Source organism: Vulpes lagopus, chromosome 11 (assembly GCF_018345385.1).
Source record: "Vulpes lagopus strain Blue_001 chromosome 11, ASM1834538v1, whole genome shotgun sequence".
Lineage (NCBI taxonomy): Eukaryota > Metazoa > Chordata > Mammalia > Carnivora > Canidae > Vulpes > Vulpes lagopus.
In genome coordinates, this window is record NC_054834.1 from 20,424,727 (window position 1) to 20,439,097 (window position 14,371).

At 33.5% G+C, this 14,371-nt stretch overlaps 1 protein-coding gene across 4 annotated transcripts in view; it reads right to left on the minus strand.

Annotated features, from left to right (window-relative positions):
* Positions 1-472: 472 nt before the first annotated feature.
* SEMA3C (semaphorin 3C) overlaps positions 473-14,371 on the minus strand; it is a 215,019-nt gene continuing 201,120 nt past the window's right edge. For all 4 annotated transcript variants that reach the window (XM_041773665.1, XM_041773667.1, XM_041773664.1 and 1 more), the window contains exons 16-18: positions 9,293-9,360; positions 6,958-7,088; positions 473-3,275 (exon numbers count right to left, since the gene is read on the minus strand). In XM_041773665.1, coding sequence (XP_041629599.1) covers positions 2,865-3,275; positions 6,958-7,088; positions 9,293-9,360 — 610 coding nt within the window. In that variant the 3' untranslated portion in view covers positions 473-2,864. The remainder of the gene's footprint in view (positions 3,276-6,957; positions 7,089-9,292; positions 9,361-14,371) is intronic.

The window sequence follows — 14,371 nt, forward strand, 5'->3', positions numbered from 1 at the left end:
CTTGGGCAGACAACTAAGGCAAAGAGAAATTCAGTAACTTTTCCGAGACATTACACTTGGATTCAAATCCAGATAGTCAGGCTCCAAAGCCCAAGCGTTCCTACACTATACCCATTTCTCCCCGCCCCACCCCACTGTCAGACACAACACAGTCTGGATAACTGAATGTACAAGGCCCCTTAAAGAGAGAACAAATATGAATTTGCTCACATGTATGTAAAATATCACAGAAACACATGTAGAAATTGACAATCCTGGATGCTTCTGGGGTTGGGACTTGAATGAATGAGGGATAATGGTACAAGGAGAGTTTTCCATGGATCCTCTTCTGGAAGTTTTGAATTTTGAAATACTCAGACACATTATTTTCACAAAAATGAATAGATAAATGAATAAATAGAATTTTTAAAAGTTTTATCATGTCAACAAGCAATTCTATATACAACATTAAAAAGAAAAGTTGAAGACATTCTTGGGGAATTCAACATGTTTTATTTTGCCAGGCAAATGATTTCCTCAATATCCAATTAAATATTAATACACTAACTACATTTAGTTTATTTTCTCATGGAGCAAACATTCACCGTAATGACAGTTTCATCATGCTAAAATCTATCCACAAACCTACACTTTGAAAAAAAGTGCATTCCTAGGAAATTTTATGTACAATACAAATGGAAAACATAGTAAATCATCAAAATGTCAAACTACACAAAACAAAACTAATTAACCACCAACATTCAGTATACGTTGACATTATTTTGGAGAAAGAAAATTTTCTTTACATTTGGCAGTCATGTTGAAGAAGAACTTCTATAATTTTAAAAGAAAAGTAATAAAAGTATATACAATTGAATAATATTTAAAGGTTATTAAATAGCACAAATAATATTACAAAACTAAACACCCTTATTGTCTATCAGTGTGTGTGTACACGAAGCAAGGGGACCTGTGTAGTTTATGCTATTCTCTGACTCTAAAACAATTGTACTTTAAACTCTGTACATAGAATAGATTCGCCATAAACCCTGAACATGGTTTTGGCCTTCCATCGATACACATTTTTATTTGTGCACATAGCAGGCAAAATATTTGTATAATAAACTGCTTTTGAGAATACTTTGGAATCGTGCACATTTGGAACAATAGCTTTTATTCATTAGCTTATTTTTGCATGAACATTATTTATATTGTCTATTTTAACTGCTATGTTTGCCCTGCACTGAGGCCTCCTCTTATAATACCATAACTTACCACCACTTAAATAATAAATCATATTCTTAGATTCTGAGCAATGATTACATTCATTTTGACAGTGATTTTAGTTCTTGAAGCTTAAATGCTGTGGTGCATAAAAAGGTAATTAAGTCTGCCTTACCTTCTTTGTGGACTGTTAACTACAAATAAAATTTTATGCTGGATTTTGAGTAAGTACATGATGCAATTTCTGTTTGCACCTGGAAGCATGAAAATTTTTTAAAAAGTAAATAAAGTGAAAAAGCAAAAATTGTGTTTTTGAAGGAACTATAACAATACCAAGAAATTTTTCCTATTCCTTCCATCTAATTGCTCTTTAGAATAAAAGGTTCTATAATAAATTTTTTCTAATAAAATGACCCAAACATACAATTAGAAGAAAATTATTTACACATTAAAAAATTTACTACATTTGTATTTATATGCTAGTGAACATAATACACCAGCATTCTTTTTAAAAAAAGTATGTCTAATTTTGTTCATATTCGAATTTTTTTCATTTCTCCACAAAAGGCGCACCTCTCCAGCACACACTAAACATCATCTAAAAAAATGAACTGGTGTCTTAAAAATCTTATGATATCTGAGGTTGATAAACCAAAAAAATGTGAGAGTTAATTATTGAAATTAATTACTGATGTTAAAAACTAGTCATATTTTTAATAAACAGCTTTCAATAAAAATGCATTTCTTTATTTTTCCCCATTTTGATAGTTTCACCTCTCATATACAAGTTCGATATTTCATTTTTTTTCTTCTCATATTGTTTACTTTGACACACAGACTAGAAAATTAGAACAAATACAGTAATTAAACAGTGTAAGATTATATTCTCTGAGTCTATAATAACTTAAATAACTTCCAAAAAAAGTGCTTTTGTTTGGAAGATGATAGCATAAGAATATAAACTTAAATGTTTTGCTGACATAACTCTAATCAAAGATGTTTATGGTGAGGGTCATTCACTTTATCTTCCTAAAACAAGGAAACAAAGATCAATAACAAATATCAGCAATTGACCATTTTCTATAAAAAACATTAATATATTTCACTGGAAGCATATAAACTGTTCACTTTTCTGGATGAATCACTCATGTTTTATACAACTTTTAGATGCCCTCTTTCTTGACTTGTATCTATTCTACATTTCTTTTGACAGCTACTCTATCACATGTACTTACACAACTTTTACAACATAAAAGTTGTGAACTTGGCATTTGTTTTCATATATAAAATCACTGACAATTCCAAATCTAAGCCCCTAAAGCAAAGAAGGAAGCTCATAGGGTTATGGCCCTCATTCAATTAAGGGATATAGGAATTTTAGTTGTATAGCCGCCATATTGATTTTGAAGAAAAAGTAAATACATAAATAAAATCTGGGTTAAGTTAAATATTTATATGCACCATGAGGACCATGACATGTCTAGTGCTAGTCAATATCATACAAGAAAATGCATGCTCATTTCAGTTCACGTAATATTCACTTTAGGAGTAACACCTTCCTCGAGAATTTCCATGGGTAAAGCACAGGTTCTTTGCTCAAAATTTGATCACTGAAGACAGACCATTCTTTCCTGGAAGCCTAAGCCCCAAGGAAAAGAACATTATGACTCTGGCAACTGATTCCTCCTGTTTCTGCTTTTCCGGCTATTGATGAGCGCTTTTAACTTGCCATAGTCCCCTCTTATCTTCTGTGACTCTTCGTGTTGATGATGCTGCCGAGTGTCTTTACAGTACTGATTAATCATCTGCATTTCTGAGTGGCTAAATGCCCCCATGATGTCCTTTGTGTGGAAAGGTAAAGCCCTCACAGAGCTGGCCCAGGTCCATGGGGACCATTTGTCTGTCACAACAGCCACCATTTCAGAATCTAAAACTTTAAAGTTGATCTTGGCTATGGTCTGCTTGAAGCTGTTTTCTGTTGCAATGCAGTGATACAGTCCTTGGTCAGAATCTTGAACGGAGCGGATTAGAAGTCCTTGTGAAGTGGCTATGATTCGTTCATTCAACTTGACCTAAAAGAGAGACTTGTCAAAGACCCAAAATCTGACTCTATATCTTCTAAAAAGATATGAGCAACATATATAGAGTATCTCTGAACTTTCAAATTTGGCAAAAGCATTTAGTACTGATTAGTTTCCCTCTTAGTGAACACAAATTTTTGGCCCGTTCCATTGACTGGTTTGCAGAGGAGATCTCGTTTTAAGAGCACTGAATCTATTAAAGAGAGGGTGAAGTTATCACCCATGCTGTCAAATATACCTTAACCATTCCCTTTGGACATGGCTTCTGCACATATAAACATAGTTTTGGTTGCATTCAGAATGTGAATCACAGTCAACATATATAAACAGAATTCATGGATAATTTAAAATATCTATTTTGTCCTAGAGCTCTTGCCTTTAATTGCAACAAAAAAACTCTTTTACTAGTAAAATCATGAAGCTACAGTTAAATGGTTGAATTTTACCATTTTTCAATGATGAATGGATATTCTCCTAAATAAAAATTGAAATAATTCATTACTTTATTAAAGAAGTAAGACAACTCGAAAAAAATCATATAAACAAACAGAGGGAGAGTTCTGTACACTATCAAAGGTTTTCCTATTATCCCAAACTAAAGAATAACTAAAAATAAGCTGACATGCCATCATCTTCCAAATGTTCTGAGTGGTTTTACTTTCCAAGGAAAGGTAATAAAAAGCTATGAGCTTAATATTGAATTATTTTACAGCCTTATCCTGGAAAAACTATCATATGTTGGATATTAGTTACATGCATGAAATCCATCTTTCTTAAAGTTCCAGCTATAGTACTATCCACAAACAGACTAAAAACCTAAGTGGTGAGAAGTTCCTTGCCAAGGGGGGTACTCTGGAATGCTCTTTCACTGAGGGGGAAAAAAACAGACCCGAATCAAAATAAGGTATGGAAGATGTTTTATAAATGGTAAATTTCTGTGTAAATATGAATCTAATTATTAATGAAATAAAATCAAAGATAGATTGTTTTAAATGAAAAGTAACCCCTCCGCAAAAGCACAAAAAGGCAAAGTACAGTATTGAGATACAGATAATAGAACAGATCTAGAAAAGAGGGACTCAAATATATGAGGCAGAGTTTTGGTGTTAATTTGACTTTTAAAGTTTAAGTGTGTCTCAACAAAGGTTCAATCATGTAGCAATGCATTCAGAAACAAAAGGAAGGAAAGCTTTCTATTTGTGCAAGATTAGGAAAGATTTTGGAGACCAGGTTTACAAATCCATCTAACACATATATAGTACTTGACACAAAATTTCATTTCTAGGAATTTGTACAGAAGCTATACTCAGAAGTGTGCAAATGTTCATTTACACAAAAATGTTCATTCATTTTTGATAAGAAGAAAAACAACAACCTTAAGCAGTAGATAGCTTAAAAAAACAGGATATATTCATAGAGTGGAACACTATGTAGCCAAGAAAAATGTTAGCTCTATATATACTGATATATATACTGATATTAAAGTGTATGTGCATACATCAGAGAGAGAGACAAAGACAAAAATAGGAAAATTATAGAGACTATTTGGAGGAATACATTATGATCGAATACATAATTCTTAGTAGCTCTATACTCTAGGAAGTATGAGTAAATATTGAAGTGGAGGTGAGAGCTTTTAGTTTTCACTTTATGTAAATCAGTATGAAGTATTTACATTTTTGTGTGTGAGGTTTTACCATCTGTCTTACAGTTTTTTTAAAGTTCAATATTTGCATATCATTAACATGAGAAATGAGCATGTGTTTGTCTAAACTACTAAGGACAAATTAGGATAAATTTAATAAGATGGTAATAATTTGTTCAACTAAATTTAGAATGAGTGGAATTGTGTTCTCTAAATTCTGGATAAGTAGATTCACAGAGTTGTATTACAGTTAATTTCTCCATAGTCTTATAGCATTATTATATGTTCAAAATTGGGAGAAAAAGCAAGACAGTAATAACTGAGTCTCTACCTTCTTGAGCATTCTGAAATAAAACACTAGAAATATTGCAAAGGAGATTCAATCATTAAATCTATTACTCATTCCATTTTTAACTGTGTTCATTAACTTCTGTGGCATGTATTCAAGCTTGTGTGTCCTCATTGTCTGTAATTCAAATAATAGAGAATACATTCACTTATTGCATGTTATTCTATTTAACTTTTTAGTGAATTAAATAAAAAAAATTTTCTTCATGTTACGTAATCCCTGTTTGAGTTTTAGATTTCCAACTCACATATGAACACACAGAACTCCTCAGGAAGGAGTTCTGGAAGGAGCTCTGGCATATGGCCTATCATATCTGTATGATAATCATCATCACACATTATGACTTCTACCCTAGGTTACTTTGTAAGGCAACTATGATTACCATTTACATCCATGCCAAAGAGTTGAAAATTAATTGGACTGTAGAAATTTCCATACCTCTTTGATGACAGATTCTTATGGCAAAGAAAACAGATCTCAAATAAACAATAATTTGTTGTTAATAAAAATGTTTTAAAAGATGTTTTTAGTATCATAGAATTCTGGGCCAAGAAGGGGCCCTGAAGTTCAAGCTAGCTCCTCTTTCCTCCCAATGGTTCCATCTCTTATTGAAGGGGTCATCAGCCTATGGTTTTATATTCTAGTGATGGGGGACACACAATTTCCTAAACAGCTCATACTGTCTTCAAACAGACAGGTCTAAATTGTAAAGTATTTTCTCATATGGAGCCAACATGCATTTCAGCAACTTTGATGCAGTGTCTGTGTTCTATAGCTTGGGATTGTATCCATTGTAAATATCCCCAAAATATAATTTAATATGTTTAATATGTAGTCCCCAAAATGCCCACAACTGAAGAATATACCCTAATGCAGAAGGCTGCTTTGCTCCATCAAACTTTATGCCACTCCTAATAGCATCACATCTCAGACTACCCTAAGGCTTTATATATACATATAGATTTTCCTTCTTCTTTCTCAGGTTGTCAGTACAACCTGACATCAACATTATGTAGTTCATTATTTATAATATTTCACCCAATGCCATTTTACAATGCTTCCCCTTTAAAACAGCCCTTTCTGATCAGTGGAAAGGTTAATGTCAGTGTCCTTTTATTTGAAAAACTGTTTTTCCATATCACTGAATGAAGTCAATGGTCCCATAAACAATGATTCCATATATTACCTAACCAAAACCCTAGAGTAATGGATAATAAAGCAGAGGAAACAGATTACCACATAGCAGAAATATGCTCTTTAACCATAAAAGTTATGGCTTAGTGTAATTTCTTGCTGAGGAAAATTGAACTTTTTTTAAAGCCCCCTTTTATCTTGTGAATCACACAAAGGTGCTGCTGTGCGAGAACTTGGCTTCTGGTTTTGCACACATCTTGTTTCTTTTACAAATGCTTCCTCCTATCAATAGTCCCGTCTGGAGTGTCCAAACTCTTGTTTCAATCACCGTGTTACAGAGGTGAAGAGGCAGCAAGGATTTTGAATTAATTCATCAGCTTTACAGACAAAGGATTTTAAAGAAAGTGGCACTCGTCATCCCAAAGACATAAAACGATGTTCATATGCTTTTTTTTTTTTTATGTTTGATCTGAACCTCACCGAGGGATGGTGATTCAATGTCTTTCCAAAGCCCTGATTGATTGCTGCTTATGTGTGTTACTCACCTCTTTCCTCCTATCTTTGTCTTTCTGTAACAGCCACTTGATAGATGCCTGTGGAGACTTAGGAGCACATTCGAGGAAAGTGGTGTTATTTTTTACTCCATACTGAACAATTTCAGCTGCATTTCTATATGCTGGAAAGCAAAAAGTAGAAAGAGAGAGAGGAGAATTTAGAATATATTGTCTTATATAAATGCTTATTTCTCTATAAAATTATCATCACCTACAGAAGTCCCCCCCAAAGGCAATCTTTGCTCATTTAACAGCAGACGATTACTCATTGTTTACTGGTTGTGTTTAACCTAAAGGGAAAGGAGAGAAAGACATAGAGAATTGATGTTTATTCGAGAAGTACTCTATACCAAAGACTGTCCTTAACATCACATTGAACATTTAATTATTACAATATCCTTACAAATTAGTTTTTCTCTGCTTTTCAGAGCTGAACAAACTGAGGCTGTGAACTATTAGGAAATATACCCTACTTGGAGTTAGTAAGTGCCAGGCATTATAAAACCAGGTTCATCCATACTCAATGTAGTATAGATGGAATTCAGAAGCATCAGGAAAAGTCAGAAAGCAAAGTGTGGCTGTAGCAGGAAGTAGTGGTTGAGAACAGTCTTTGGAATCAGAGGTATTGGAGGCAAAATTCTGACTTCTGTGTAACCTTAAATCATTTAGTTGAGCTTTCTGTGTCTCAGCTTTACTTGGCTCTAAAACATGGATTATGTCTTCATCCAGGTTCTTTACTGAAATTCTTAATTCAGGAAGATCATTTAGTATAATCATGTGGTTGCTTAGACATGAACAGAATCTTCATTCATAAAATGGGGATAGATAATAGACCTGACTTTAGTACAATGTCTTAAGCATTTAAATAAGATAATCCATTAAAAAAAAGCACTTAACTCGGGTTCTTTTTTTTTTTTTTTAACTCAGGTTCTGACACAAAGTCAACCTCCATGTTTGTTCATCATCACCCCCACTGACAGCTCTACTACTATAGCTACTAGTGTTAGTATAACTTGCACACATATTTATAAAATATTCAGTAAACATAGAAATGGTAACCTGGATTATTCTCTTAATTAGATGCATGGAACTAAGCAAGATGTTACAATTTTCTCCTTATAGTTAGTGTAGTTGGTAATGATTGTCAGTCTTTATTAGAGAAAGACCCAGACTCAAACATATTAGCAATAGCAGTCTTGGTGTTAATTATTAGCATCAGTGCATTTATAGCTCCTTCATGAACCCAGAGAGCTCTGCCCAAAGATATTTTGTTGGTGGGGTTGAGGTGGAGGGGAGAATATTAGTGGAGAAAGTATAATAATGTGGGATCTTCATGTCAGGATGGGAAGAAATGGGTTAGATTGACTGTAAGACACAAGGCAAGATTGTCAAAAGTACTGCAATGGTTATAAATTATAAAACCCAGGCACTGTAATACACCCATGTTCAAAGCAGGATTATTGACTGTAGCCCAAAGTAGAAGCAATCCATGTGTCTAGTAGAAGCAATCCCAAAGTAGAAGCAATCCAAGTGTCTAGTGGTAGATGAATGAATAAACAAAGTGTGATATATACATACAATAGAATGTTTTCCCATTTTCAACAGAAAAGAAATCCCGACACATGTTACAACAGTAATGAACCCCAAAGAAGCTCTGAAATAAGCCCGTTACAAAAGGATAAATATTGTGTGATTCCATTGATAAGAGAGAGGTATTTAGTAGTCCAATTCATAGAGACAGAAAATAGAAAGGTGGTGTCCAGAGGCTGGGGAAGACGGAGTTAGTATTTAATGGGTATAGTTTCACTTGGGAAACATGAAGAGGTTCTAGAGATGAATGGTTGTACTGATTGCACAACAACGTGGATGTACTTAATGCCACAGAACTGGACATTTTAAAATTGTTAAAATGGTAAACTTTGTGTTGTTTATATTTACCACAATAACAAAAAACAAACAAGGCACAATTCTATTTGTTCTTCAGTAGTAAATTTTTGAAAAAGCACATTTTTTTCTTAAGAAAGAAGATAATAGCTTTGTTTCTTCAAAAAGAAAATAATAGTTAGGAAAATCTATAACTGACATCTACGTGAAAGACCGAGGCAACTAACATATCCAAGGTACCTGTATTCACAGACATTTGTTTTTCCTACTATATATACAAATAACATTTAATTTTTAATTTCCATATGAACACCAAGAATCTTCACAGTGAATCTTTCTTTAAAACATAAGATGTGAATTTATCATGAGGTTTCCCTCCCTCAAATGTGATGTGGAGCATGGCTACTCTTTACCAAGTCTGAGCCTTGCTCAGTCTTAATACCTTTTAGATTAAATCCTCTGCATTGAGTCAATGGATTTCCATGTCTCACGTCTTGTCTTCGGCTCCTCCTATAGGTACAGAGACATATATAAAACTGGCTCAGAATTAACATCGCCGATTACACCACAGTTAAAAGATTGTATTTTTAATTTTACAGTTTTTTAATTGCTTAAGGTTTCAGAAGGAAAAGAGGTCTGATATATAACACAACTATCTGGCTTTTCTTGTTCAAGACTTCCATGATAGGATGAGTATTTCACCTTGTTTTCATTCTGAATTAATTCTGTCCCTCCCTATCTCTACTACTGGAGATAGAATGGCTCTGAAATTCCTATTATGTGCATTTCTGGGGTAAATGCTAGATTCCAAATTAACAGTGTAAATTTTAGTTCAGAGATATTCAGCAAAAACTTTCTAAGATGGAAACATCTAGAGCATAAACTCACTACCATCTTCTTTCTTATAATTTTTTTCTTAAACAAACATAGCTTTCTTACAAAAGTCAACATTTCCTAACATTTTCCTAATATATTAAAACTTTTCTGAAATAAGTGATAGATTATGGAGATTTAATATAAAGTTAAGCAAAATTGTTCATTTACTAGAATAAGAATTTTCCTTCAATTTTTTACTATGAAAAATGCCAAGCCTACAGAAGGAGTGGAAACATGAGTACAATAACTACTGGTATACTGAGATTCATAAAGTGTTAAAGTTTGCCACGTTTATTTTTTCTCTCACATGCAAGTATTATGTTGAGTATATATATAGAATATTTATACTCTTTATTCACATGTATGAAAATCTTTAGAAGATAAGTTGCAGACATGATAATGCTTCATTCTTAAATACTTCAGCATGAACCTTCTAATTTCTCTACATAAATACAGTATCACTCTCTTACTAAATATGACTATTCGGTAATATCACACAATACATATTTTATATTAAAATTCCCTTAATTACCTCTGAAATATCCCTCATGGATTTTTAAAAGTTTATTCGGGATTGAAAGTCACTCATTGCATTTTAGTTGGTATGCATCACCAAGTTAAGCATTTCAAAATTTAGTTACAGTCTTTGTAAGTTGGTCATTATTTAAATCAAACTTTTAAATTATTTGAATACTAATTAATTTCTGAGTCTTAAATTAATATATATACGTATATATATATGTTACTCTTGTATGACACAGTGAAACAAATCAAAACAGAGCAACTGAAATTCTCTTAGCAATAAATCATAGATATGAAGATTGCTAGAAGAGAGAAGGAAAAGTGAGGTGCTTGGGTGGCTCAGTCAGTTGACCTTCTAACTCTTGGTTTTGGCTCAGGTCATGGTCTCCCCGTGGTAATATCAATCCCTGTGGCACAGTTTGGAGTCTGCTTCGGATACCCTCCCCCTCTGCCCCTCCCCAAGTCATGCACACACTCACTCTCTAAATAAATAAATAAATAAATAAATAAATAAATAAATAAATAAATAGTCTTTAAAAAAGAGAGAGAAGGAAAAGATCCTCTCCTTAAATATTGAGAATATAGGGATAAATTGTTTACTATCAAGGCTGAGAAGTATATACAAATAAGTATATTACTTAATTGGGCTAGCTGTTAAGTCTCAACATTTTTACCCTTACAGATAAATTAAAATATTCAGTAAGAAAAGCAGAAATATTAAAACCACACAGGAATTATCTAATTTACAAAGGGAAACTAATCTTAAAGTCATCAATAGCGAAAAAAAAATCATTTTAAGGTGATAGCAAATAGTATTGTGTGTATTCAATGGCTTATATACATCTATTTATGGAAATAGCAGTATAAAATTTTGTGTCATTTACATATTATTTTCCCAAAAAAGTCACATAATCCTTATTCAATCTTATATTTCTAATACAACACACACACAAACTAGTGGAAGTTACTCCTGTCTCAGGAAATACAATTAACGCTGTACTCTAGAACAGCTCCTATATCAATCAGGTTTTACTGCATTGCATTTGCTATATTTCCAAGCCACAGCGTTATTTACTACCATCAACTTGTGAGTGCACTATATCTTTGAATACCACGTGAGAGTTCTTGTGGCTGAAGCAGTCACTTTTCAGCCATCCAGAGAAGCACTATCATTCCCAATGGCTAAATTGATTGTCCTGTGACCAGCACTATGTTATGGTTTACATAGCTGGGCAACCTGAATTTACAGTATCACACAGCTTCCAGACCTTCCAATACAGAAAAATATTATGGCTTGGCCTAAATGATGAGAGCAGCAAGACAGCTATCTGAGATTTTTTGTATTTGTTGATTCCCTTTAGGATATTCATCTACCACTGTGAAAGCTGGTATGCACAGTAATATTATATTGCATGTAGAATTTGCGATTTGAGCTCAAGTTACCAACATTTTCTTCCTTATGGTATATAATCTTTTGGATAAACAATGAAGTCATTTTGTTCTTGTATATAAAACAGATATTTACTTGAAAATTGAACTGATTATCTTGTCTTAGAATAAAATTTAAAACTGTGCATCTGAATCCAGGAAAAATACCATTTGAGATTAAACTGCAATATTTGGTACAAATGCACAAATATTTAAGATACTTGAGAATGAAAAGGAAAATTGCTTGCATTATTTGCTATAAACAAAATTAAAAAAAGGGAAACCACTGATTCAATGATATTTAACAACTTTATTATATCAAAGCATAAACTCATTGATTTCCAAGTATCACTGTAATTCTGTTACCATACAAAGAACATGTTTTTGGTTTTCTTTTTTTCTTTTTTTTTTAAAGACTTTATTTATTTATTCATAGAAACAGAGACAGAGAGAGAGAGAGAGAGAGAGAGAGAGGCAGAGGCACAGGCAGAGGGAGAAGCAGGCTCCATGCAGGGAGCCTGACATGGGACTCGATCCAGGGTCCCCAGGATTACACCCCAGGCTGCAGGCAGCACTAAACTGCTGCACCACTGGGGCTGCCCTGTTTTTGGTTTTCATTCCAATGAATTCCTCCAGGTACTCTTGGTGTTCCAGATAGATAGACAGTGCTATCAACATAAAACTAGGTAAGTTAACACTATTAAAGAAAATCAGTGTGGAAAATACAAGCAATTTTTTATAATTATTGTTTAATCATTAAAAATATTATATATGAGAATTTAGGAAATAATTCAGCAAACATGTTTTACATTCACTATATGTTTAAGTTTTAAAATATTTTGTAGACATTAAATAGTATAAATATTTGTAATGAAACTTTCAATGTGATGGCCAAAGATGGGTGTGAATAGGCCACATATAAGATAGATGACAGATAGATAGATGGATAGATAGATAGATGATAATTGATAGATAGAAGATAGATGATAAGTAGATAGATAGATAGATAGATAGATAGAATAGAGATTTTTCAGCTTTTTATGATAGAATTAAGATACTGCTAGAGATTCAGATTGCACTTTAAATGATAACTGCCTCCTCTTTCAACCCATGTTATTTTTTCCCTGCTTATGCTTTTTTAAAATTTCAGGTGTACAACATAATGACAGGATACACCACCTGAAACTAACATAATATCATAAATGTGAATTATTTCTCAATTAAAAAAATATATTTATCAGTGAAATGACCACAGTAAGTCTAGATAACATCTGTCCCCATACATAGTACATAGTCACAATCTTTTTTTCTTGTGAGGAGTACTTTTAAGATCTACTGTATTATCAACTTTCAAATATGTAATACAGTCTTTATGCTGTACATTGCATACTCATGACTTAATTATTCTATAACTGGAAGCTTGTGCCTTTTGATCCCTTTTGTTCATTTCTCCCACCCCCTACCCCGCCTTTGGCCACCACAATCTCCATGAGCTTGGTTTGTTGTTACTTTTAAAATTCCACATATAAATGAGATTATACAGAATATGTCTTTCTCTGAGTTATTACACTCAGCATACGCCCTCAAGGTCCATCCGTTTTACAGATGGCATGATTTATTCCATTTTATGGTTGAGTAGTATTCCGGTGTGTGTGTGTGTGTGTACCCTTACTCAGTCATCTGTTGAAGGACACAGTTGTTTCCATGTCTTGGCTATTGAAAATAATGCTGCAATGAACACGGAGGTGCAGATATCTTTTCAAATTAGTGTTTGTTTTCTTCAGATAAATACCCAGAAGTGGAATTGCTGGATCATACGGCAGTTCTATATTTAACTTTTTTTTTTAAGATTTTATTTATTTATTCATGAAAGACACAGAGAGAGAGAGAGAGAGGCAGAGACACAGGCAGAGGGAGAAGCAGACTCCATGCAGGGAGCCCGACGTGGGACTCGATCCCGGGTCTCCAGGATCACATCCTGGCCTGAAGGCGGCGCTAAACTGCTGAGCCACCCAAGGATCCCTTATATTTAACTTTGAGGAACCTCCATACTGATTTTCATAGTGGCTGCACCAAGTTTTCTCAACAAAACTTTTTCCACATCCTCTCCAAAATTTATGACTTGTATTTTCTCTTTGCTCTCTCTCTCACTCTGTGTCTCTCATGAATAAATAAATAAAATCTTTAAAAAAAAAATCATGATTTGTAAAAAAAAAAATCATGATTTGTGGCATTAGGATGACAATGTGAAATCTACCTTTATTGTTTTTTAAGATTTTATTTATTTATTCATGAGAGACACAGAGAGAGAGAGGCAGAGACACAGGCAGAGGGAGAAGCAGGCTCTACGCAGGGAGCCCAATGTGGGACTTGATCTCGGGACTCCAGGATCACATCCTGGAATGAAGGTAGGCCCTAAACCAACCAGGGATCCCCTGGAATCTACCTTTAAATATGCATATTAGAAAGGATAACTGGGCTTGTAGTTAGAGGGAGACTATGATGACGAATGAGTCAACTCATATTTTAACAGAAATGTCTAAAACGTAAAAAAAATCTCAAATATGCAATGATAGTCTATATATAGTAGAGAATTTTACTTGAGAAATATTCTTTGTTTGTTGAACAAAATGCTTGTTCACCAAAGCCAAGGTCTGGGAGTTCTGCAGGGAAGGAGTACTAATCTCCAATTCCT